Source organism: Oenanthe melanoleuca, chromosome 3 (genome assembly GCF_029582105.1).
Source record: "Oenanthe melanoleuca isolate GR-GAL-2019-014 chromosome 3, OMel1.0, whole genome shotgun sequence".
NCBI classification, from domain to species: Eukaryota; Metazoa; Chordata; class Aves; order Passeriformes; family Muscicapidae; genus Oenanthe; species Oenanthe melanoleuca.
The window spans coordinates 17,551,685-17,579,645 of NC_079336.1; the positions used below are offsets into that span (position 1 = coordinate 17,551,685).

General features: G+C 36.4%; 1 protein-coding gene across 1 annotated transcript in view; it reads left to right on the top strand.

Annotated features, from left to right (window-relative positions):
• MYT1L (myelin transcription factor 1 like) overlaps positions 1-27,961 on the top strand; it is a 223,116-nt gene that overhangs the window by 161,805 nt on the left and 33,350 nt on the right. The window contains exons 12-15 of the mRNA XM_056488499.1: positions 1,255-1,491; positions 3,197-3,318; positions 3,682-3,744; positions 4,243-4,311. Coding sequence (XP_056344474.1) covers positions 1,255-1,491; positions 3,197-3,318; positions 3,682-3,744; positions 4,243-4,311 — 491 coding nt within the window. The remainder of the gene's footprint in view (positions 1-1,254; positions 1,492-3,196; positions 3,319-3,681; positions 3,745-4,242; positions 4,312-27,961) is intronic.

Genomic DNA, 27,961 nt, shown 5'->3' on the forward strand with positions numbered 1-27,961 from the left:
TGTTTTCAAGTGCTGCTTTTTATATTAATTTATTTAATACTGTTCAAGAGGGAAATCTCTTTCTGGCATGTAAATAAATGCAGTTCTTCCTCTATTCAGTATGATGGGAGAAGTTGAAATACAATTCTAAAAATCTTCTGTATCTAAGCCAGAAAAGGCTTCTTTCCTAATGTGTCACTATATTGCAACTGAAGGAATGAGTCTGAGGAGATAAACAAATACTTTCTAAATTAAATTAGCCAGATAGCAGCAATTAGATATAAGCTCTAACAAAAGGCAGTAATTCAGAAAGAGAGATTTGCATTCACAGTGGTTTCCTGCAGCTCTGTTGTTACTCAAGAGGAAACAAAGTCACCAGACATACAAGGAGTCAGTCAGATTCACATTCATTTTGAAACCTAATTTCTCATGGAAAACTTCATTTTTGGAAAGATGACAGATTTTCTATGGGCATTTTTATCTTATCTGTCCTTAGTTTTTAAATTTTGTGTTTGTTATAGGATATCTTATTTCTCCTTATCTAACATAATAGACAACACTTGTTTGTTTCTGCAAAAGAGTCCATACTCGTCCCATTTTTCACAGCACCAGTTGTCACAGAAATTGGCACAAATTATTATCAAGATAGATACATGAATTGTTAATATGTGTTCATCTTCAGGGAAGGAGCTGTGAAACTTAAATGCATTTCCTCATTGACAAATGGTGTCCAAAAGGACTTCTTTTGGTACCCTACCTCCCTGTTTAATTTTCTGACATTATCTATTCAAACATTGACTGCTAATGTAAAAGAAAAAAAAGAAACAAAGATGATTTGATGTTAGCTGGTTTTTGTTTCTCTAATCACCCAGACAGATGCCAAGACTGAAAACAAGAATTATGCAGATGTTACCTTGCAGGTTACTTCACCTGTCATAGAATAAATCAAGAACATATAGGCAATGGCAAGAAAATACCTTTAGAGCTTTCTCCTTTATATATCAGATTTTGCACCTATGTTCTGGGTGGCAGCAGGGGTACTGAAGACTCTCCCCTTTCCCCCAAACATCAAATTAGCCATTCAGGAAGAAATCTGCTTTAACAGCATTAATGTTGTGTAACAGCATCATGCTATGTGTAGGAGGGGGCTCAATGCTTACAATCTATACAGGAATGGAAAAGCATTTTATCATTCTGCTAGGCAATCAGATTGAAGAAGAGGTAGCAGTTTGCCGATGTGAAGCTGAATTAACAATATTTTTCTTATTTTGACAGAATCCTGATATGGAAGTCGATGAAAATGGGACGTTGGATCTGAGCATGAACAAGCAGAGGCAGCGAGATGGTTGCTGCACCATTTTGACCCCACTGGAGCCAATGTCCCCTCAACGGCAAGCCGTGATGAACAACCGCTGCTACCAGCTGAACGAGGGTGACTGCTGGGACTTGCCAGTGGACTACACTAAAATGAAGCCAAGTAGGATAGATGAAGATGATTCCAAAGAGATTAATGTATGTCTTTTTCATCTGTATAGTTCTTGTTGCAGTATAATTGTGGTAATTCATTAATTTTCTGAAATTTGGAGGGAAATAGGAAGCAAAATTAGTATGTGACAAAAGTGGTGGTTTTCTACAAAAAGGACTTTTCTGCTGGTTGATCTTTAGGACTATATCATGCTGGCACACATCTGATCTGTGACTAAGTTCCATAAGACAACATTTGAACCATGAATGTGAATCATGTTTTCTAACAGCATCATCTTGTTAACAAATATTTTCTGCAGTAAAGATGTTTTGCTATATCCAGATTATGTTACTCTATATAAGCAAGTTGACATAACTGTGCAATACTGGGATAATCAGCTCTGAAGACAAGATACTCTCCTGAATTTGAAAACCATAGATGATGAGCTGAGAATTTGAAAGCATGTATTGCTTAGAAATCAATTTAAACAAAGCAGCAGAGTATAATGTAAGCTTTCAACTATTTCAACTAATCTTCTAGATTACTTGTATGCTCTTGATAGCTCTGTGTAAGGGCCTGTATTAATGAAATACTTTTTTTTAAATAATACAAAGAAGGGATATAAGAAATCAGTTACTTTTCTACTTGTAATACCAAGACAGCAGCAAAACCCTTTAAACAAGAAGAGGCAAATAAAGAAAATATGTCAGTGAATTTTTATTACTTTTCAAAACAGAATAGACAGGACACTGAAGAGGTCTGCTGACAAGGTTCAGTGCTGCTGCTTTTTTCTGTCAGATTTTAACTCTTATCCATTCCGTGGCTTAAAAATCCTGCACTTAATTCAATTTAGTTGTTTGAGGACTTCCAGAGACTGATTTTTCTTGGTTTATAGACAAAAATTAGGCTAATCATTTGTGTGTAGCACATCTCTTGCCAATTTTAAACCATAAAACTATTCTCAGTATCTTTGAAATATATAATGAAGTGGAATTTTCACTAGATATCCTGAATGCATTCTAGCTTTGGTGACACAGTTTTGCTATTAATTTCACTGAAGTTGGCAGGAAATCTGTCACTACCAAGGAAATGTGAGGTAAAGCAGTGACTTTAACTAGACTAAGAATTCCCTTCTTCTACTCTGTTGTTTATAGCACCATCTGCAGGAATCCCTAAATCCCTGCATTCAGCCACTGCATTCCTGAAATAATAGATGGGTCTGGATTTCTGAACATCACTAAATTACAAATTATACCATTCTGTCTTGCCAGACAGATCCATTGAGATTTGTCCCAGGCTGAGATTTTGTGTGTAGATGTTAAGATTGCTTCTCTTTCATCTTTGAGATGTTCTAAATCCTTAAAAATACTATTTAAGATGGCTTTTTGATGCATAAGATACTGAATTTAGTCATCTTTTTTGCCTTTCCTCTGTTGTGCAGTGACTTTAGGGAAAAGACCTGAGTCTTTTGAGAAAAATAATGTGACAGCTATAGAAAAAGCTGGAGTTTCTCCTTTTTATTTTTCTAGTTAAATAAATTATATATTTCTCATATTGTGAAATCTTCATCAAAATATTCAAATATTATTCAACAGTTTAGTACATGAAAGAACATAAAATAATTTCAATAATTTTCTCTGTCAGAATAGGATAAGAGGGAGATACCATCTGATGACTCTGCTTTGCATTATTTTGTGTAAGTTGTGACCTTATCTAGCTGAAATTAATGTGTATATATATATTTGCCTGTAGCCGGAAGATTTGGATCCTTTCCAAGAGGCACTTGAAGAAAGAAGGTATCCTGGTGAAGTTACAATCCCAAGTCCTAAACCCAAATACCCTCAATGCAAAGAGAGCAAAAAGGATTTAATAACGTAAGCATAATGTGAGGTGAAATTATTTATCTCCTTTTAACTTTTTCTCTCTTTGTCTTTTTTTAAACCAACGAATACATATACGCCTTGCAGTATGAGCATGCAACATTTGCAGCATATAAATGTTTCAAACTGCCAGTTAAGTAAAGTGATAAGCTAATGTGTATTTGCTTGTTCTAAATGATGCTATATTGTATTGAGACGTCATTTTCATTTAAACCTGTTCATTTTGCAGCTTTTCGATTAGGATGCTTAAAACCCCTTGCAGTCATTGCAGCTAAACTGGAAACAATGAAACTTTTAAAAGTTTTTTTTTTAAACATACTTACTATTTTGGCTGTTTTTGTTTTTGTTTGGTGGCAGATGTCCAACACCAGGGTGTGATGGGAGTGGTCATGTGACTGGTAATTACGCCTCACATAGAAGGTGTGACTTCATTTTTTTCATGGTGGATTCTGTCTTTTCAATTTATTGTTTTCAGCTTACCTCAACAATGCTGTCAAAGTAAAACGTTGAACTATGTGTTAACCCTTTGAGTAATATATGTTGATCTTAAAAGCATGCTAATTTGTGTGTTGTATAAACGTCTTTTATTTTCAAATAGATTACTAAAATTTCCAAAGTATTCCTTAAGCATTTAAGTAGTTAACCCAGGAATCTCCAATATTTTTGTTATATTTTTCTAGTTCATAGAGGAACAAACAAACGAACAAGAACATTTACAGTATGTAATTTTGGAAGTAATATTGATAACTAAATATATTCAGAGGGTTAACTATATTACAGAATTCAATATTACAGCACTTGCCCCATCGCTTTTCTGCATTACAAACTTTTACTTTTTAATTTTTATGTTGTGTTTGTATGCGAGTGTTCAGTTAATGAGAAGATTAACATACTTGTATGTCCTGCCATGTCTTACAGTTTATCTGGCTGTCCCTTGGCTGACAAAAGCATTCGGAGTATGCTGGCCACAAGCTCACAAGAACTCAAGTAAGATATAAAGAACAAATATTTTCTTTATAAATATTTATTTGACTGCTAATTGTGTAAAGTTGTATCAGAAATTAGAAATGCTGTCTGGAGAGCTGCTGCAGAAGGAGCTGATCCTGCTTGGAACATGCATTGAAGTCTCCAGAAATTCCATACAGGGGAGTTCTGTACATAAGTCTGTTGACCTAGTATGCCCTTTTGTGTGTCCTTTAGGTGACAGGGGTGGTCAAAAGACAGAACTTCTGGAATTTCATTTTAATGTCTGAATTCCTATTCAATTATTTTTCTGAACTTTGAGTTTGCTAGTTAGAACAGAAAATTCCCATACAATTAGGCTGATGAAACACTTCTGATTACACAAGCAGTAAGGCACTGCAGTTTCTCAGGCACAGTTGGAGGGAAAACAATTTGTTTTTCCCAAATGTTTGCATAATTTTCCCCGGGTTTGTACCATTCCTACCAGCCTAATGCGTTTTCTTATGTGACTATGTTTTTTAATGGTTACTTAGTTATTCCCTGCTCAAAATGAGTTCTTTACTGTTCCTTACAGTTCTTTGGAGTAACAGTTTTGAGCAATGAACATTAGAGAACCATGAGATTTAGCATTTCTGTGTCTTCCTGCACATATGCTCTACTGCAACTCTCTGTGTGGAACAACTATAGCATTTATTAGTGCTATGACAGAGCAGTGCTCCTGAGCTGGTAATTTGGTCAAAATGGAAAAATGTTGACAAGAAATGAGGAAAATTCAGTAGGGAAGTATGAAAGTATGAATGGGTACCTGCCAAACTGCTTAGCAGTATTCTGTCATATACATTTACATATACAATATATTTCTTAGTTCAGTACATTCACTGATTTAAAAAAAAAAAAAAAAAAAAAAAAAAAAAAAACTCTTGATGTAAACTGTGGGGAAAATAAGAACACAAGCATGAGAAAACTGCTGGAGTAAGATTACTCTCTAGTTTTACCTAATCTACTTGCTAGAGGTAAGCAACACATACAAAATTTACAGCTGATTTCCCACAAAGTTAAAAATGTTTTGAAACTATTAGTTTAGGTCATGCCAATATATGCTGCCAGAAGAATATGTGATATGCAAAAGGAGGTCTAAATGAGATCAAGGAAAACATTAAATATAAGCACAGAAAGACATGCATCTCAGAGAAACTCAGATTTGGACCTGGATTTTGGGTTGGGCTGGGTCAAATGGTAGAAGTTTGAGGAAATGTGAATGCATAAGCAAAACACAGTCAAGACTCTTGAGGCAGCATGAATATTTTAAGCAAGTACTTTGCTACTTTATCTCTTTATAAAGTTTCTACTTATCTTAGGAAGCTGTTTCTGAATTACTTCATCTCCTCTGCTTTTCTCAAACATCTGCAGTCAAGGCTGGTAGAAACCAAGAAGCAAAAAATCCCACAACACCTAAACTTGAGATCCCACTTCTATGTCATGCTACTTTCTCTACTTGTAATTTCAAGTTTTTCCTAAGCAAAAAGCAAGATTAAGTTAAAGTAATATTTTAGGTTCAAAATCTATTATTTATTATTTATTAGCATAAAATATTAATTTAGCAGTTGTCATTATACCAGTTGAACACATAAAACTCTGTTAACTTTCAAAATTACAGAATTTTAAGCAGGCTTATGTAACTAAGTTCTCTTTCGTATTTGCACTATATGGCAATTCTTTTTTTCTGATCATATATTTTTCCACAGGATAAAAAAGTAAATCATTGCACAGGGCAGATAGTAATGATTGCATAAGCAATTAATTAATTTCTTCTCTTTTCCTTTGTTATCCCATGTGAGGCCCTGTCTTTTATTCACTCTAGTTTTCTCAAACTACCCCCTGAAGATAGATCTATTAATTCACTCACACATTTGTCACTGCCATCACATCTGAGTGTTTCCTAATCAATTTAGTTATAAAAGAATTATTTTCTTTTCATCTGAAGTTATACTCTGAAGTAAATATGTTTGGTATTATCCTCATTTTAAACCAGAAAGAATAGGCATATAATTTTGATCGCTCCGTTGGATACTTTTAGGACTCAATTTGTCAGTTCTTCACATTGCAGAGAACTGTATATGTTCAAACCCTTGAATTTGCTTGGAGTTACAGGAATTTAGCAGATCAATGTAATGTAATTGGCCCTTTGTGAAAAGGGATGAAGTATGCAGAAAAAGCAGGACAGTCCAGTTCCAGAGCAGCCACACTGTCCTTTCTCCTCTCCCAAAACTCTGATCAGTCCCAGCTTCCACTTGGCCCATTTACCCTGTCCTGTTTTTCTTCATCATTTTTTCTACATGGTTCCCTGTCTCAAGCTCCCTTGTCTGATCAACCCGTCTGCTTCCTCCATCACATTTATTTTTTTATTGTCCTCTGTCTCTACATCCTGTGAAGTTGGTACAGAGACAGAAATAAAGCATCTTAGCATTTCCCACATATATTTGAAAGCAGGGAAGTAGGAGTCCTATGGATGGCAGCATCCTTTATACAGCTCTCATTTATGCTCTTGTTCTCTGCTTAAGATGGAAGAAGATGTGATCATGTAAATGTAACGGGCATGCACAAAGCAGCTAAACCAAAGCTACATAAGAGAATTTGATTTTGAAATTTTTGAACTGTGAAGTACTTCATTTACATCCGTTATATTTCTGTATATGATATCTGGGAGTATAATTTCCTTGTTTCTAAAACAAGGAAGCAGGAGCTGAAAAGCAGAAATGCCATAATATGGGATACTACTGGCCATCTGTCAGGCCACCAGTCACCATGGGAAATTCTGGTGTCTGCTCTATAGCCTGGGCTGCTGTCATAGCCAACAGCAGTAGGAGCTTTAGTGATGTGCATGGACTGGCACCAGGAGGAGATGGGCAACATTGCTGGGATGTTTCACACATATTTGCTGACAGCAGAAGAGTAGTGAGAATCAGTAACCTTGGCTCCCTACCCCAGGCTGTAGAGGGAAATGTATACACATTTTTAACCTAAAACCCAAGCTGAGATCCCTTCTCTCCTGTCCCTACCAATCTGTACTGTTCTCATCTCTTCTTCATCTTGTATTGCCTGTTCAGGTTTTCAGTGTAGTTTTTTTTTCCATTCTTCCATAAAAATTTCCACCTTTGTAAAAATCTTGGCAGATATACTTGTTTAATGTATAGGGTACAGGGAACAATTGATAGTGTAGTAGAAAAACTGATAGTGCAGTGTAGGAATCATATTTCTGGACTGCATAATTTGGAAGGATTTAATACTTCTATGGCTTTACCATGTATCAAATATCACACATGTGCTAGTAAAGCCTTCGTATCACATTTTACTGATAAATGATCTCTTTCTGTGTATTTTACAACACATACATGTATAATGCAGCTTCCTAATTAGAATTTTGCTAACACAGATTTTTTTTGTATCCCGACTAAAATATAAAATAGCAGACACTTCAAATAGTATCAATTAATGATATCAATCATATAATATTCACAATCAAAGTAATATAAGAATCCTAAAAGGTTAGAGAAATGGTTCTTCTGCTTAACAGTCATGCTTACTGTATTGCCTTTTGGAAACTGTGGCTCCAAGATTCCACTACTCACATTTCCTGGCTCTCAGAAGAATAAAGTTGCAACTTCCAATTAAATTGCTCCAGGGTCAGCATAATTATTCCTTACCACCTATGCTTCTCATCTGTAAGGGTTCTTGCTCAGGTTTACCATGCAGATTGCACAATTTTTCATTTTTGCCTAAAACTCAAATAGAAAAGTGAGAGCCTTTGTGCATAGTTTGTCAGCAGACTAAAGCAGTTACAGCCTGGTCAGTGATCTCCAAATAACAGAACAATATCTTCTGCTTTAATTCTTGGGCTGACAGCTCTAAAGCTGTCTGAAGCTTTACCACCTAATTTTTCCAATATTAAGATTATGGTTATAGTACTTGTGAAAAGATACTAATTTTTAAAGGACCTAGGCACAATGTATTGATGAATCAAGTTAACTATGATGGGAAAGCAGTTAACAGCCCACCCAGTGACAGCTACCAATATTAAAGTATTCATAAATTAAATTTGGTGTGATTGTACCAAAGGACTTTTTCTTATCAGTTTTCTTTATTTTCGCTTATCATAGCGGTATTTCTAACAGTTACTTCTTAACTGTATTACAATTGTAGAATTATAAATACTGTTAAAATAACATTTTGAAGCATTTTGAAGCTTATTCAAAAGAAATTTTAAAAAAACAAAATCACCTCAACAATCTAAACAATCCAAAGCTAAAATTAATTATTGTTTTAAAAGGACACATTTTGTTCATCAGTAAATCAATCCCAGCTAAAAAACAGTTTACTGACTGTGAGAATTTCTACTCGGTGTTCTGTCAATGTGGGAACCTGAGAACCCAGGTACCAGAGATTCCCAGAAGGTGACAAACTTATTTCTACTTAGTGCTACTTTGATAAATAACATAAATATCCCTCAACATCTACCCTTGTTGCCTTGGGTCAATTTTCTGGCAGAAAATCTCATTATTGCTTATTCTGAAGAATCTGATCCTGAATAAGATTTGCAGTTCAACCAGGTTCTACAAGTTTGGATACCTCCTGATACTGTTGTATTATTCTCAGTCCTTCAGTCCCAAAGCATCTGTGTGGATTTTCTTGTTTTCTGTGGTGGATGTCTTTTGGTATTTCCTATGGAGGGAGGAGTGCAGTCTCTTTTCCCTCACTGCAATGAAACCTGAGAGCTTTTGTTTCCCACATCTCTTCTTAACTCGAAGTGAGGAGCTCAGTCTATTTTTGCATGATCTCCACAACAAAGTATGAGTTAGAATTTCTGTGCCTCCATCTTTTTTCCATATCATTCTGCCACAGGGATTTCCATATTCTTGGTGATCTTCTACTCTTTCTCTTCACTTCCTTTCACTCATCTCCCTGTTCCCAGAGGTGCCACCCTGGCAGTGTTCACAGAGGATAGTGAACTTCTCTGAAGCTCTCCCTGTTAGCCATGATTCTTCTTGAAAAACAACTCCATGCAGTACAGTGTTCTCATGATAGAAAGGATATCCTTATCTCATACTACTTGGGAAACTCTTCTATATTAATATATTATCTAGTATTTATTTTTAGTGATGTGATTTTACTGCAATTTTCTCAGCAAGAACTGGGAAAAAGAGACAGCCTCCCAGAAATGGTGAAGCTCCTGTTGTTTTTATTCTGATGAATATATAAAATAGAATATTACTGGAAAAGAGCAGTATTTTTCTTCTTGCTGTAGTCATCTGGTAAAAAATAGGCCTTCTCTAAATATAAATTTAAAATGCAGAGGCAAAAATAATTAGGATATATTCGCAAAACACCACAGAAACATTTCCCTCTATAGATAGGTAGCCACATTATTCTTGGACATTGACCAGTGCTTATACTGTTTTAAACCTTGATAGCTCTCCCAGTATACAGTCACTTTATGTACTCAAACCAGTTATTTCTGCAGAATTCTCTTTACCTGCTGGAGTGAATTCTCCACCTACATCCTGTGTTTTCCACTTGAGGTGTTTCTGATGTTCAGTTCCTGGATGTGCATTTGTTATTTCATCCACAAAGAAGTATTATCCCTTGCCTTGCCTTCCCTTTCCCATCATCCCCTTCCCTTTTCCTTTTGAGATTGCATCTCTTCTCCTATAAGAATACAGCAAGACTGAGACCTGTTACATAGTTTTCACTCACTTTTATCTTACAAAACTACTCTTTGTTGCAAGAGAAATAATAATTTCCATTCCTATTATCACCTTTTTACTCCTGTTGTTTGTCTTTTTTTTAACATGGAAACTTAATAGAAGTTATCATTACAATTTTCTTGAATACTAAGGTTGTTGAGCCTAGTAAGTAATCTTGTGTTAAGTTGAAATACTCCTGTGATGCTAAGTATGTATCATTTGAATCTGCACACATTTTTTAAAATTTCTTGATGCTTTAGCTAATTTTTGTATAGGACATGTGATTGCAAGGAACAGATGTGATGTGTTTGGAGAAATGCTAAAAAGTGCTTAAGTGAGCCATTTGTAAATGATAGTGTTTTATTAATTTATCTGCAATGTTGTGGTAAAAAAAAACCTGAACAAACTGTAGTTTTTTATGTGTTCTTAAATTGCAAGTTAGTATGCTAGTCTAATTTAAATTATTAAAAACAAAACCAAGAAACATAGATCCCCAATTATTAGTTTACCTATAAGGAATAATCTTTCCCATTTTGCTCAACAATCCTTGGGCCAAGTGAAATTAGGAATCTTATGTGGTTTCAGTGGGTTTTTTTTGCATTTTTGTTTCCTGTATTTATTGCAGATTTCCACTTGGATACCTTATCTTTGATGGCAGCATGCATGCCTGGCCAGAACAGAACACCTTGGGCTCTGTTCCTGCACTTCTCAATACTCAAATGGGCACTGTAGGTTATACCTAGCATTTCCAACCTCATGTTGTGTGGTGTTATGATAATGTCCTTTGTATAGAAACCCATCATCTGCAGCAACATCATCTCTGTAGTCGCAATAAGTTTTACATATGGAAGTGGCTGGGCTTTTTCTCTGTTAGAATAACTCATTGAGACTCTGGTAAGGTTGAGTCATTCCATTTTTCTCACTTAAGTTTGTCAACTTTTGTCTCTGAAATGGAAAACACTTGAGTTTTGTTTACATAAGACCCTTCATCATTGTTTTCATTACTCAGAGGTAGTCTTAAAAGCATGTACTCTCTGAAAAGCTCCTTAAAAGCCGTCTGCATATCAGTATCTCTGATGCTGTGAAATGTTCCATGCAGGCACAAAATTGTTTGCATGAAGCACCTTGCAGAATCAGGGCCTTAGTAAGTTGTCAATACTATGAAATGCTCTGAAATGAGAGGCTTCCTCTGCATAGTAGTATCTACAGCAGCCAAACAGTTCATGGCCTGTTTCTTTATGTACATAATTACTCAATACAAAAGACAACAGTAGCTTGTATTTTTTTACTGTTTGGATTTGAATCAGTATTTAAAACTATTTGTGACTCAGTTATAACCAAAATAGTCTCAATTCAGATGAACAGTCACTGAATTAGAGTAATTTTTTCAAAGCTACCTGTATGACCTAAAGAGTCTAAAGTTTGTTTTTAGAAGGAATGTAAGTGGTGGGCATGCACATCCCTGCAACTTCTATATGCCTAACTTTGAAATTGGAATTCAGTGTCTGTAATAACAACTTGGCAGTTTTGAAGATACACTCCTTAGTTTCTAGCTCGTCACTAATCACCAAATATTTCAATGTGAATGTTTGTTTGATGGTTTATTTTAATTTTCAAATCTTTTCTCTTGTCAGTCATTCTAGTTCCATACTGTGCAGTTTCTAAGCAACTATTCTGAGAGGAGCACTTAATTGTGATTAATTATAAATGAATTTGTTTAGCTATGTTAATATGCCCAATGAATCTCTCTAAGGCCTTCTTGTCTTGGAGTTTTTCCATTTGTACAGTTGCCTCTGTCTTCCTTGGGTTTGGTCATACTTCTTTGTCATTGAACTCGTCCTACGTAATTAATCTCATTCAGCCTGGCATTTGCTTGTAATCAATTCAAGGGTCTTTTCTTTGGCACAATTTGGTAATTGTGCGGACTCCCATTGTGATGTTGATCATTTTTGCTTCAAATCAACAGATCATAACCAATTGCTCATTCCATCCAGATCTGCAAAGATCTGCAACATGATGCTGTGGTATATCCCAAGTGCTGAGGCAATCCCCATGGGGAGTTGCATAAACTATACAGTTGCTAAAAGGGGAATTAAAAATGCAGTGTTTTGCACTTTCTGTGTTTGGTCAGACTTGCCAAAACCCTTTAATATATACCCCAAAATAAAAGTAATTTTGTTACTTGAAGTCCTAAAGATGATTGTCCAGATCCTCAGTTGGTGTAAATTAGCATAGCTCCGCTGCCTTTGGAAGAGTTACGCTAAGATACAACAGTGATGATCTGGGCAGGTGCCCTCAGCTACTGTCTTGGGTTAGCATTCATGTTTGATTGCCTTATTTAAATTTTTTGAAGTTACAAAATTCCTTGCGTTATTTGGTTTCTCGAAATGGCCAGTTGATAACTCAATTGTGTGGTGTCTGTATCTGCAAAGTAACATCTGATTTTGCCATGCAGTTAAGTTCATCCCTTTACTTTTATCTCAGTGCTATTGGAACTTTATGTGGCACACATTTTTTGCAGCACTGTAGTATCTATATCAATGTTTTATATTTCTAAAATATCCCATATCCCTCATAAACACCTCATCATAATCTTCTTTTACAATATTTTTGTATTCCCAGTAAGTGGAATTTACATTTGGTCATCTGCATGTAAAAAACTGCTCTTCTACCCTAACACACACAGAATTTCCACTGCTTCAAAGTCTGTTGATTTCTCTCCTTCCACAGATAACAGCACTGTGCTCTTTCAGCATGGCCCTCAGTTGTATGAAACAACCTTAAATTTTGAGGAGTACTTTACCACTGGCCATCATTAATTATTTTTGTGTGCTTGATTGTGCTTGCACTGTACTCAGCTTCACCAGTATATGTTTTCTGTAGTAAGGAGGCAGAGGAGGACTGAAGTATAAACACATTACTATCATTAGGTATTATTTTTTGGACCATGGGAAGAAAAGAAGAAAAAACACAGACCCTTCAAAAAATGAATCTGAATAAATTATATCTAAGGTGTATTTTCCAGAGTTATAATATTGACATAGTTTCATTCAAATAATGAGCTGTAAAGTAGTCAATCAGAATGATATTAAAAATGCCTTCTTCAGGCTTCAGAGTTACCAGTACACTGAGATGAACAGAACCTAGTTTCCAAATTTTCAGACTGCAAATTAATGGGAACGTCATTATGAAAACATATGATCAATTAAAAGAACTATCATTTATTCAGAAGAGATTACATACCCAAGTATTTTTCTTCTATATTAAACAGGAAAAGAATCAGAAACATACAAATGCAGTTTATAAGAAAACCAAGTCATAGACTCTCCTTTTTACAGGTAGCGAACTATTTTTTCTAGGTCAGTCAGGCACTTTTCTTGAATACATGGTGCACACCAAAAGTAATCTAAAGAATTACAAAATCACAACTTACTCCTTTTACTAGTAAAACTATGAGCTTAGGGGTCTTTTGTTTTCTTATATAAACTGATGATAGCTCAAATAAATAAAATGACCCTGCATTAAATGCAACCTGTTGAATGCTGAATTCAGAGTTTAATAGGTAAAAAAGCATTAGGTTTTGACTCTATGATTGTAATCCTTATTTCAGTAATGAATCAGAGATTAAGTCTGTCAGACAATAGGTAAAGAATAAAAAAAACTTCATTATTTCTTAAAAATATTAGTTTTTTTTTTTTTCTTTTAAATCCCAGAGTTATTCTTTAATAGGGGGTGAATTCAGTAATTGCTGGGCATTTCACAAATAAGTTTTAATTTAAAAGCTGTAAATGTTGGTTTTTCTAGACACTGCAAAGATATGCTGAACACTGCAGAGAAAAATCACTGGTTTTGTTCCCCATGAATAAGAGTTGCAAAAAAAATATAGAAAAAAACCCAAGGGGAATCATAAAAATTTATATGAAAATAACTGAATAATTTTTTAAAATGATAGATCATGGGTTTCTCCTCAAGGCTTCTCCAGGAACCATTGTAGGTGGTGGTTTGTTTTCCTCTGGTGCACTAATCGAGCAACATCTGTCAGGAAAGCGTAAGTATTTTCTATAAGTATAGGTATAATGAAGGAGGGGCAAGGGCCTTGCTTTTGAATAACACTGAATACAACTTTGGCGACTTGAGTATGAAGAATCTGAAATAATAAAATTATAAAGAATTTTTATTCTGTACTTTTTTAAACCAACTAAGATTTAATCCTCAACATTCCTATTCACAGAAAAAGTCCTTTAATGATTCTAATTCTTTCTGGGACCTAATCCAAAATCTTTTTAAGTAATAGATCATAGAACCACAGAAAGGTTTGGGTTGGAACAGACTTTAAGAATCCTTTATTTCCAACCCCTCTGCCTTGGGGAGAGATATCTTCTACTAGACCAGGTTACTCAGAAAACCATCCAATTTGGCCTTAAATACCTCCAGGGATGGGGTATCCACAGCATCACTGGGCAACTGTGTCAATAGAACACTTCCTACTGTCTTTAGCCAGCTCTGGATCCAAGATTATGTTCTGCAACTTTGAAAAGCGTTCCCTAAGTGGCATGTTTATAATGGATTGACAACAACATTACAAGCCAAATTCCATGTAAAGTTTGCACTTCTTTCACTTGACAAAACCAGTTTCAGGTTGATACTATCGTATCAAATATACATAATATTATATAATATATCACACATATTATATATCACATTATATAACTTTATCACTATAAATAGTGATAGGGTCCTATCACTATTTTTGAAGAAAAGAGTATTTTTAAAGTTAAATTAGTCAAGTACTGGTAAGGAATTTTTTTGGAATTCTATTTGATACAATCAACCTCTGTAAATTAAAAATTATTGATATTCAATGCAAATAAGAAATAATTTTCTGCAAATTTTGTATGGGAAACTATTTTCCAGAATACTATGTTTAATAATAACTTAACTGATTTTAATTTCTTTTTTTTCAAATTTTTGTGTTAACTCTACTGAAGCCAGAGTAAATGCTGCTGATTCACAAATTGTACTAAGTAAACACATCAGGACTAGATATCTCCAATTTTTGCAAAATTCTCACGAATGTTAATGTACCACAGACCAGATGTGTTTATATCTTCATATAAGGTCTGACATAATCAAGAACAATCTCAAAAATATTTTTATTCCATCTTAAAATTCAATAGGTAGTGGGATTGTCTTAAAGGCTAAGAAAAACTTCTTTTTATCTGTTCTTGTCAATGAAGATACTTCCATTCAAAGGTAAAGTAAAGGTAATGAATAAGATATTTATCCAAAGGGTGATTTTTCTTACAAATTTCTCTCACCATGAAAAGGTGAAATTGGCTGTTTTTAAAGACACTTCCAATGCATTGCATTCTGTGCAAGAGGTACAGTTGACAACTATAAGTACTGGGAAGTGGACATCTGTGGGAGACATTTCTGTAAGATGTAGTGTGCTGGATAACTTATTCCACAGCTGATCTTTCTGTGATCTGGTATTCATCTTGAAATTAGTGGTTTTCCTGTGTCTGAATGGGTGCTGAATAGAATTATGCCTATATTCATGCAAGAAGGTTAAGATCTTCTTCTTCCATGTCATGTGTAGCTGAGGATAGCAACCTCTGAGCTAATCAAAACAGAGAATTTATGTTGCAGCTGCAGCTAGGTTCCTACCCCATGTAATATTCTTCCAAGTCCTTGGCAAGGGGCTTTTATTTAGCAGGATAGTGATTTCTTAAAAAATATTTTGGCAGAATTTGACTAGAAGATGTAAACATTTACTCTGATAATAGAAAGTTATGGTTCTTCTTCACCAGCCTGGAAAAATAAAAGCATTAATCAAAGTCTAGAAAAGGTCTGTATCAACACTAACCAAGTCAATTTGAGTAAGGAGGAGTAAGTACATGCTCAGGGTTATTTGACTATAAGCACACTAAAAAAAGAAGTGGTTTTGGAAAAAAAGTTTATTGCTTTGAATAAATCAGAGGGAAACTGTCTTGTAAAAGTCATGTAAGGCAAAGTTGGCCTCTCAATGAGAGCTGCTTTTCTACCTCTGCAGTGCATGGGAGCTGTGAGCCCTGAGGTACAACAGAGCCCAAGCACTGTGTGCAGCCACATGGGGCCATTGTCCTGCACAGCCCTTTATCCCTGGCTGGAACCTCCAACCTCCCTGCACTGTGCAGCTGCTTGGGAAGCCATTCCTGCAGCTCTCAGACTGCAAAGCTGATGTAGCTCTTTCGTGACATGTTTACAGTATAAACCAAGCTTGCACTGCTTTGTCCTATGGGAGTTCCAAAAGAGGAAATTGTACAAAAGCATGGACTGTCTGCCTTTGTTAGCTTTGAGAAGAAAGTAAGGAGGGCCAAAGTAAGAAAAGACATGGGAGCATATCTCATGACAATGAAAAGCACAATTTATTCTCAAGTGCTCTACTTAATGATACCTTGGAACAGTCATGTGGAGCTGGAATTATTACTTGAGTGCTGTTCAATACAGTCTCAGATTCCAATAGAAAAATGAAGAGTTTAGCTTGAAACAGTTTTAATAGTCTTATCAAAGTTTCCTGCCTTCTCTGAAGGGATATCTCCTTTGTTCTCATAATGTGCAAACTGCCTCATCCACTCTGACAGGTTAGGGTGAAATGACACCAATTTCAGGTTATTGAATACTGTACTAAAAGCTCTGTTGTTTCTTTTACTGCTACCCAGACAGCTGCAGCATCCTTTCAGGGGGAGCAGGAAACTCCGAAGCAGAGGCAGATGGATGCCCAGAGTAGAAGCTGAGAGTTTTATCTCGGGTACACAGTCCCTCTCACTGATCAGCATCTTTGTTGTGATCTACTTCATCCACCTCACTGAGAATTTCTGAGCATTCATTAGCTCTGCAAGCTGGACTTCAAAATCATCACTTTCAGTTGTTGAGAAGAACATATACAAATACAAAGAAATACACAAATGTTTTGAATATATAAAACTATACAAATAAATTTTCTAATGATTGAAACTTGAACTACCCAGAAGGGACTGGAATCAGGGGAAAATGACAGTGTGTGATGTTTCTGGAATAGAGTCTCAAACTAAAGGCTGCATCTGTACTGCCAATAGGAGGCCAAACAGTATTCTCTCTGATACAGCTTTTAAGATGCATTGCAGAATTATAAAGTCATGTAGCCAGGGGTATGCAAATGTTAGCTAGTCTAAGCTTCTGCTCAGAACAAGTCCAGTTGGAATAGTTTGCTTGGGATCTTGTCCAGTCAAGTTGTGAGTATTGCCAAGGTTAGAGTTCCTGCAACCATTCCAGCATTTGACAAGACTGCTGTTTGGTTGTTTTCTTTTTTTTCATTTATAATAAATTTGCTTTCCCACACTGAACTTTATCACTGTATTGGCTGTCCTTCAGCTGTGCAGCTCTGAGAAAACTTATTATTCCTTCACCACACCAACCTGTTAGGTATTCATAGACAGCAGTAAAATTCCCTTACACTCATAAGAATGAGCAAGCTAACTTCCTCAGTCTTGGATATCAAGTCCTTCAAGCCCAAAACCATCTGGAATGTCTTGTAGCAGTGCAAACCTCCACCTTAGTGTTTGTGATTCTGAGAAAACTGTACCTTCCTAAGTGTAGTTCATCTGGTTTGTCTGCCCAGTGGAGTCTACCTCGAGGCAGTAGGATGGAATACTTGTAGGGATGGGCATAACTGGTAATACCCAACTGTCCTCCTTGTGGACAGGTTCATAACTAAACTCTCACTAGGGATTTTTCTCTTCAGTATGAATTAAATATGCTTACTGCATGTCTGAGGTAAGTTAGCACTCTGTGGAGCGTGAGTCTTAAGTTAGCCACATGAAAAATTAGAGCAAGTCCAAGAGGGTTTCAAGAATCAGTATGAAGTCACACAGAAAATCAGTAGCAAAACTGGATTTCCTTTAGCTGCAACATTCATTAGCCTTCTTACTAGACCAGACTGCCTCTCACAGTCTGATACAATTCACACTCAGTATTTTCATATTTCTTCAGTTAGGCTTCTGACAAATGTTTTTAGGCCTAGAGGGAAAAAAGCTGCTTGTTTTCATGATATGAAAACCGGAGTTTTTTGCTCACTTGCTGTAGACACTTCACCCCAAAATAGAAAGTGGTGTCTCTGCTTTATCTGTCTGGGAAAGCAGAACTCTTGAGCTTGCTCCCTTTATCCAAATGTTAGTCTGTCCCTGTTACTGGATAATCTATGTTCCCAGACAGAAAAACAGACATGCAGGAAACATGTAAAAGTCCATCCAGAGTAGGGAACTTCGTGCTACAGCAGCACTTCTCAAGGTTACTAATGAGCTTCATGTGGAGTAAAACAACTCTCAGCCTTAAGATGCAAATAGTCACCTAAACATTTTACACCAAACTATTATTTTACCTTACCTTTTCAAATGTGCACTGAAAACCATCTTTTTAATTGCTTTACACAGGAGTGTAAGAAAAAGGCTGTTAATAGTGAAGAAAATCCCAGCCCATTATATTTTTTGTCACTTGGATTATTTTAATGGGCTTGGGGGTTTTTTGCAAACATCTTAGCCCTCAGCCTGCCCAAGATACATTTCCCAGAGAACTCACAGATGTTTACAACCCTATTGATTTATGACTTTGCCATAATGCTAGGCTGAGAGAACTCACATTAGAGGCAGGGCTCTTGCTTCTTTCTTTATTATATATGTCTGGAAGTCTTTTGTAAGCTTGGTCTTTCATACTTATATTCGATACACCATTTTGAAGAAGGACGTATAAATTGCTTTCTCCATGCTATTTTTCTTTCCTTCCTTGCCAGCCAGCCTTTTTTTCCCCTCATACATTTGATCCAACTCTCTCCTTTCCTGTGATCATATAGAATCCTTCTCTTTGTTGTTTGTGCATGCACAAGTTGAACAAGAAACAGATAAATAGAATAGCTAAGGAATGGCTAATGTTGGCTTGTGCCCAGTCTCCTACCAACAGCTTCAGTGGATTCTTAAGGCCACAGACTACATGAAATCTGGTAATATTTTTTTCCTCTGTTTTTAGCTGACCTCATCTGATAGCTTTTCTCAGCATTCTTTGCTGTGATGCTGACCTTTTTAAGCATTCCAGATCCATAGATTTTGAAGTCATTCCAAATCTCCAGGAAACTGCAGGAAGTGACAGCTTCAAGGTCATACTGCAGTGCCCATCAGACCCTTTGTTAATTCTTCACCTAGGACAAGATATACAAAGCACAAAAGAGCAGAGCATGGGAGAGGCAGCAGCATAGAGATGAAAATTCAATAATTACTCTGTTGATAATTTTAAGGTGTTCAAGGTAACCAGCAGTTTACTGACAATAGTGTACATTTTTTATCAGGGAAAAATTACCTAGTTTAAAAAGTGAATTTTCAAAGTACTCAACATTCAGCCTAATTTTAATTTAATTTTGAGCTAAAACTCCCAATTTCATCATAAACAGAAAAGTTAGGCTGGTTGTATGAGCTTTTGAAGATATCTTTTAGGGTGAATACCAAATGTTATACCTGTATTACTGTCTTTAAGTGCTTCACTTGAACCCATTGTCACATGCAGGGAGCTATAGAAATCATGTCACTGGCTATTTTGCTAGCCTGGACCAATCTTGCTGTGCAGTGACTGAGTGTCTGAGAGGCTTAGTGGTTCCCAGATTAATAGACTAACGAGGAATAGGACATTCTTCTTCAGAGACAAATGTGTCCACATAAATTTGCTGAAAAATGCCCATGTGGGGGGTTTTGGGTGGATTTTTTTTTGTGTGTGTGGGTTTTTTTTGTTCGTTTTTTTGTTTTTTTTGGTTTTGTTTTTTTTTTTTTTTTTTTTTTTTGTTTGGATGATTTTTTTGTGTGTGTGTTTTTTTGTTTGGTTGGTTTTTTGGTTTTTTTTTAGCTCAAGCTTACAGCAGTGCTATTAGGAGACAAGAGAATCTGCATGGCTTTGTTCCTAGTTGTAAGGCAGTTCTCTTAAGGCTGTCTTCTGCATTTTTCTCTGCACCTCCATTTTTATGTTATTCCTTCAGATACAAATGAAGCTTTTTTCCAAAGGCTGAGCTGTTTGGAAATGAACATTTGAATTTGCATATGTTGGAACTGATTCATCCCTGGTGCCAGGAAGTTCTCTCTGCTGCAGGGAGGGGATCTGCAGCTGCCCGGTGCTGCCTCCAAGGCAGGCGATGCTGGCAGGAGAGAAAGCGTGGGCAAGGTGCCCGGGGGAGAACTGATTCACAGCTTCCCCCTGGCAACTTCTGAGCACAGAGCACCCCCTGGGTAGTGCACAGAAGCTATTTCACATTAGGCACATACCCTGCCTTTGGCAACTGGCATGTTAAGGGGGTTATGTGCTGATGCTAGATGTGAGAACAGCGGGCAGCACGTCATGGCACTTGCTGCTGAGAAGCTGGGAAGTCCTGACTGGTAGCAAAAGAGGCAGCATGCAGAGGTGGTAATGGAGGGCACAGGAATATTTTTTCTAAAGCAATATAATTAATTTAAACCCATTGTGTGTATCTGTGCATTCAAGTGCACAGCAATATTTTATGTGCCAGCATGATGCATTTTAGGCTGCTTATAGGAAAACGGATTTCAGTGTAATTAAAAAACATATCATGTTCTTTCTCACCCCCACATGGTTCAAAAAATGCAGGAATGCAGTACAGATAATAGCAGCAGCTAAGGAGAGAAAAAGTAGTACATGCAGAAAATCAGGGAATTAATTAAATTGTACCTGAGGAGAGGAGTATGCAGTCAGCACGCCCCAGCTCAGAACCATTCAGTTGCTGGGGATTTCTAGAAGCCAAGAGAAAGAGACAGAGCAATCTCTCTGCAGAGATAAAAGATTGAAGTTACTCCATGAAGCCTCTGAGCCAAAATTATTTTAGTCTCATGCCTGGACTAGCTCCATAGACCTGGCATTGTTCCTTCATGGATAAAAACACTGTACAGTGAAAGTGGCAACAACAAATCTTTCCAATCTCCAATCTGCACTTCTCCCAATGTCTTCTGAGAAAGCTCAGTAATGCCCTGCCCAAGGAGGGATCCTTGCCTGGATCTCCCTGCTCTCCTTCCCACTTCCACTGGAACTGCATTGGATCCAATGCCAAGAAAACCCTTACATGAAAAAAAGATGTTTTTATTTTTAATTCATCCATTTGCCCTTCCACCACAATTTTTTGGTTTTGCTGGCTCTTGTCATTTCCCGAAATCCTCTTCCTTTATATCTGCTGTGGGTTTGGTGTTTAAATTTCCCTATTACCTCCAGTGAGACCTGTCATATTAGTAGCATTCTGCTAAGTGAGAAATGCTATCAGTATTTTACATGTGGAAAACTGATACTTAGCACTTTTGCTAAAACTAAATTTCTGTGCTTAAATATTCCTTCTAGCTAGAATAGAAGGAAATAATTAGCATACTATTCTAAATTTAACTTCTTTAATTTTTCTGGATTAAAATGTATCTTTATGAAACTCTGATATTTATAGAGGTCTGACTCTGCACAGTCATTATAGGTACATTTGTGAGGATTGGTATATAAGTTTAGCCTTGAAGATGAAACCAGAGATGTAAAATCTCCTGAAATATTCATTATCTGCATGACTGTCCCATAGAGTTTATGTTGCCTCTTCAACCAATTCAAATGAGCTCAAATGAGCTCTGAATGCAATTTCCAGAAGTGCCCAGTGTTAGCCTGGTTCTGCTCTTTTTGAAGCCAGTGATAAAGCTCACAAGGACTTCAATAAAAATAAAAGAGGGCAAGATACTTAAAATGACTCATTGAGTCTTGACAGCCGATAAATTCTGTATTAAGGTTTCAGCACTTTCTCCTCTGACACAAGGGCAGAGTGTGTACCCAGTCATTTCAGCAATGTGAGAGGACCACAAGCAATGCAGACAGCAGGAATGATAAAATCAGCTGGGAGAAAAGAGCAGGAGGACAACAAGGGTGATGAAAGAAAAGATAATGGGATAAAACAACAAAGAGGAAGGAGGAAAGAAAAAAGAAACATCGACTTCAAGGTTATTAGGGATCGTGAAAGGAAGAAGGATGAGGGAGGAAAAGAGATGGAAAGCATCAGCCAAGGGGAATAGAGAAAAAAAAGAAGCAAAAGGGAGAGAGAGAAAATGTTAAAGAGGCAAGAAGAAAAGGATATGAGAAATGAGGGAGTAGAATGCAGCAGAGAAATGCTGGAGAGGAATATAGATGCAAAGCAAACTGGAACAAAAGCAAATGGAGGTTCTTGCTTCACTGCAGGAAAAGGATAGCAGATTGAAGACAGGGTGAAAGGCACCAGGAAAGAAAATGGAAGGAGTGAAATAGAGTGAAGAAATATGTAGATATGGCACCTCTCTGAGGAAAATTAAGGGAAAATAAATCCATCCTAACAAAACTGTTTTTCATTGCAAATTTATAGATAAGATTGTGTAGGTAGAGTGTTTTGGTCTAGACATCAAAAGAAGGTATCATTCAAAAATCAAATGCTATTGTAAAAATAGACAATAAAAGACAACAGGATTAAAAGGGAAAATATATGTGTTCCAACTAGAATTAGAACAGACAACAGCTTTTCTGTGTCGTCATGAGGAAAAGAATCAGCAGCATTCCCACTTCACATACTTAACTAGAGCTTGACAATCTACCAATACCTGGGACTGAAAATAAGGTTTTTACAGATTTACAGATCCAGATTGCTTTCACAGAGCTGGCTAGAACAGTAATGGCTGGGAGGCATTGCTCTGACTACTCAGAAGAGTAAAGACAACATGAGTTGCTGCTCTGTCGAGCTCCTGCTAAAGAGGTGTTTTCATACCAATAGCCACAACACTGGCTCTTACTGACACACCTGTGGCCAAAAATCTGACTGAGGACGAACAACTCTGTTCATGATATTGTTTCTCACCCTGAAGTGCCCCCTTTAGATTGGTGGTGACTGGCATAGGAAGGAACAGGAGAAAAGTTAGTTTTCTTTTGGCCTCTTAGGTAATTAAAAAGAGGACTTGTTTGTCAAGTGCTGCAAATCTGTAGTTTTTGTCAAGCCCTCGAATTCATAAAGGAATAGACACTCAATAAACCTACTATACTCCACAGAAAATCCAGTTTTTAATTTGACAGAGCTTCATTTCATCCCTTCCTTTTCTCAGCCTCTCTTTTTTTTTTCCTCTCTCACATATTCAATTCAGGGAACTGCAAACACAATTTCTTTACAATTTTACTTTTGTAATCTTTTGTTTTGGGACTATCTCACTAGAAAAACAACCCACAATAATTTGTGTATGAATCTATATGTAGTTTCTGAAGACACACAGCTTTTTAGCTGCAAGCTGAGCAGTGAATAAGAATCTATACTTCTAGTATATTTTCCTCTTTTGTGTAAAGTAATTTAGACTCTTTATTGTCCAATTTTCCTCAGCCAAATCCTTCCCTTTTCCAAACCAGTATTGTGAGATTTTTTCCAGTAATGTTTTTAAAATACTCTCAGATCTTCAGACAAAAAACAGAAATGCAAGTGTTATTGTGAATGTCTTCCAGCCTCCCAACCTATGAATTCCATTCCTGGTGATTCAGTCAAATAAAATAGAATCTCAAATAGAAGGAAACCACCAGACAATAAAGAATTCTACATTCTGCTATGAAAAAATCCCACAGGAAACAATTATATTTTTCTAGCCTTTCTGAGTCTTCAATAGAAAATCACACCTCTACTATAGAGATTGACAACATGGTCAAAATAAAACTATGGGAAATATATAATTTTCTATTAATCCTAATTCTTTTGCAGACTGGAACATTATGGAGGACCATTCTGAATTTTTGCACAATTTCCTGATTTATTCCCCTGTTCAATTCAATATGATTTTTTCTTTTGCTAGTTACATCTGTTTTAAATAGTTAATTAGTGATTTATAGGATATTCTCTCTGATAAACTATTATGTGTTCATAAGGGAAGATTGGATGCACAACATAGTAGGTACTAAGTGTTGCGAACTAAACAGTAAAGGTAACATCAATCTTTTGTGCTGATCCATCAGCTTACTAAGGATGGGTCATGAAAGGTGTTTTGTGGAAACTCATTGCAATTGGCCAGTGTGAGAGAAATTGTTGGTTTAATTCTTTTCCATGGGAGCTGATATCCTCAGCACAAAAAAAAATGTTGAAGTATTTTTTTATGTCTTTATGGTTTGGATCTAATTTATGTTTTAAAATAATTTGAAAAAGTAAGTCAACCAAAGTCATATACAGTAATAAAGAGAAAACTATTACAGTTCTGCCTTTGCACTTTGTGTAAAACTCTATTTGCTCTCATGCTAGTAAAGCTGTAAATCTAAGTATGTACACTACATGTAAGCTTATCTTTCTCCTGTAGACCTAGATAAAACCCTAGGAATATAGGTTTAATTATGGGTTTTATTTGTAGTGCCCTATGCTGGTCAGAGCTGGGGGGGTCTTGTGAGCTGAGATTTCAAACAAGACTTTTAACCACTGCCATTTGGAAAAACCCTCCCAGAGCTCATTTGGGCATTGCATCCATTTCCTCCCCAGTCCTAGGAACCTCCCTGAGTTCTTCAAACTGACAGAAGTTTGTTTCAATTGTTGCACACCTTCAATCTTCCCACAGTGAAGAATCAGTAGCAGGCCTTAAATGTATTCTTCTCAATTTAACTCTCACCCTTTTTTCTCCTGCTATTGAATCTAAGCCAAATACTGAATCCAGCTGCCACAGCTGTTGCTGTTCTGCTGCCTGCCCTACTTCCTGCTTCTGCTTATTTTCCCAAAAATGCTTCTCTCAGATGATCTGTGAAATGAATGGGACATCAAGGCACTGCTAACTGCATTCCCCTTCCCTGACAAGCCCTTTCTTTTACTGGATGCACTGAATTTGTAGTCAAGTGGTAGTATTCTATGTCCTGAACTTCAGTCTTCAACAGAGTCAATTCCTTTTGTCACCTCCCTCATTACAGTACTAAAATATTTCCTGTGCTACAATAAGCTATTATGTAAATTCTACAAATGAGTTTCTGATCCTGCCAAATCAGATTTACTTTAAGTAAGCAAGGAAAACTGCAGCTCTCTTTTCCCACATACTCTGATAGTCATTTTCAAAGAGTTTTACATCTCCTGTGTCTTACAAGTGCATACATTTTTCTGGCATTGTTGTTTGGACATATGATTAAGTCATAAATGTATAGGTAGTAAATTATAGCAAAGTAGTAAGGTATATGCAAGTCCTACATATGCTCAGACACTTGGAAAATACAGACTTCCAACTCCAATAACACAAAAACTTGGGGTTGTCCCCTTACCTAATCTGTTTAGGATAGCAGGTAAATATTATACTAGCTTCATAGTTGTAACAGACTGCTGGATATCTGCATCCTATGTGTCACACTGTTAAGAGCATTTCCCATAGCATGGAAACAGCAGAAGTGTTCCAGAGTTTAAAAATATTCTTACCAACTGAACTAAACTCATCTGTTTACCTTCATCTGTTACATGAAGGTAAATATAAACTTACGGGATTTGAAAACAAATATTACAGTGCCAAAATCAAAATTTGAAAGGTCTTTCTGAATCCTTGCCAACATAAAGATCTCATCTGTTTTAATCAAAAGTAAATTTTAAACTGCTATGAACTGTGCAAAGCCATTTCTGAAGATACTCAATTCAATTTACAGTAGGATGACTTCTTTAGCTTCAGTTGTTTTTTTGTTTGTTTTTTTTTAATGACACAGAAATAAGCTAATTTTTAAATTGTTTAAGACTGTCCAAATGGTTGAGGTGCAATGGTCTTATTTTAAGACTGATGGATGGGATATACTGGTGCTTCTTATAAATCCTTTTCATTAAGATACTATTCATCATGCTGCCTGTAACAAAGTCTTGGAAAAGATGAGAAAAAAACCATCGTTTTGTTTTGCTAATGGCTTATCCTCCAAAGGATAGAAAGGATAGAAAGTTTGGAAAGGAAAATGGTGGCTTCAAATCATGGGCTCATAAAGAAGAAATCCTTGTAGTACAGACTGCAGAGGAGTAGTCCCATGACTCTGGTTTCTCCTTTATTCATTTAAATGCCATGGACATGTAAAGCCAAAATGTAGTCAATTCCTTTAATTTTTTCCTATCCCCGTATCTTATGATTCAGCATCTTAGAGGCTTTAGTCAGGCCTCAGTGATGCAGCTCGTCTTGATGGAAATAGCTATTGGAGACCACTGAAGCTACCTAGCATGAGAAAAAACCAAAAACACATAAAGCAAGAGATCTCAAAACGTTTGCCTAAAAATAAAAATAAATAATGGGAATATATAGATATAGAATATTATAAGGCCCTTCAGATTACATGCCCTGATTACTTATTTTTTAAAGAAATAACCAAAGTTTATGCTAGACATGTGCAGCCACAACAAAGAATGAGGGGTAAGAGGCATGCAGCCTGAATTATGACTCCTTTATCAAAGATTGTAGTTTACCTAATTGATATCAGATGTATCTATGCAGAAATTATGGGCTTTATCTTTCTATAAGCAGAAAGACTGATGTGTGATGTCAACCTGTGTGTTGGTCTTTAAGAGCCAAGTTAATATGCAAGATCATGGTCATATATTTGGCCCTGTGCAAAGACAAAGCAAGAGAGGAGAATTGTCTCTAAGCACATTGTTTAGATTTCTTGTCCAAAGTGCACAGCCTGTTTGGGATGGAGAAGAGAAGCCTCAGTGTTGTAGGGAACCCCATACATTTTACCAGCTAACATCTGAGAACTGTGACCATATTTTGATGTTTTCTATAGAATAACTGAACTGGTGCAGATGAAGATTATGTGAGAACTTCATTGAATACAATACAGTTTAGTTTATGTCTTTCAAGGTAGCAATAATCATGTTTGAAGTTTGGCCCTACTGAGCTCCTCAGAAGTAGGTAATGCTTACCAGCTTAAAACAGCTAAAATTCAGCTTAATGGAATATGACAACTCCATAGCACTGAACTCTGGGTTGCTTAACTACTGATTTTAAGAAATGTTCAAGTCTCTGTAGAAACCTTGTGACATAAAAGCTTACCAGTTTGGACCAACTTTGAGGAAAGCACACATGTAACTAAAGGGTGAATGCCAAAGTCTGCATGAACTGCTGATTCAAATAGGGGGAAAATTCAGTGTTATGAAAATCTGATGGTTTAGAATATAATATCTGAATTTGTGAGCAAGCTTTTTTGAATTTGAATGCTTTCTCCAAATGAAGCTTTAAATAGCATGGCTAAAATTCAAAACTCAGGGTCAAGAAAAGTGACTTTTTGGGATTCATGTAGCATTTGTCTGTTCAGTAAAATGCATATAAATTAATTCTTTGTCTTTTCTGTGATTTAGTATAGCAGTTCAAATACTGGCTAATGATTTTACTTAGCATTATAATGTAGCTTTTTCTGTGATGATCACAATCATCCTTGCAATGTAGAAAAATCCATCCGTTTTCTTTGATGGCTCTAATGTTGTTCCACTACTGGAAATTCCACTGAGGGCTGTACCATTTCTGTCTGGTTCTGTAGCTTGGTATTTGGGACTGTTTGGGTGAGTTACCATCTCTCTGCAAGAGGCCAGCATTACTCCCCTGTCTACACATTTCCTTTTCCTTAGGCATTTACTTTGCTTCACGGAGAGGTGAAGGAGTCTCTTCAGGGTGCCACCTCATGTGTGACACTGTACAGTGGGATTAGAGCAATAGCTCCAGTGGGAAAGAAAATTACTCACTGCAATGTTAGCCACTACCTAAGCATTCACCATGGGGATAGTCCATTTGGTGTCAACCTACTCATTCCTGGTGGTGTAGGGATGTTGTATTGCTGGGAAACTCCACTAATCTGAGATATCCAGGAATCACTGGAGTGGGCATCTGAGGAGTAGCAAACAAAAACATTTTATGAATGGAAAACTATGT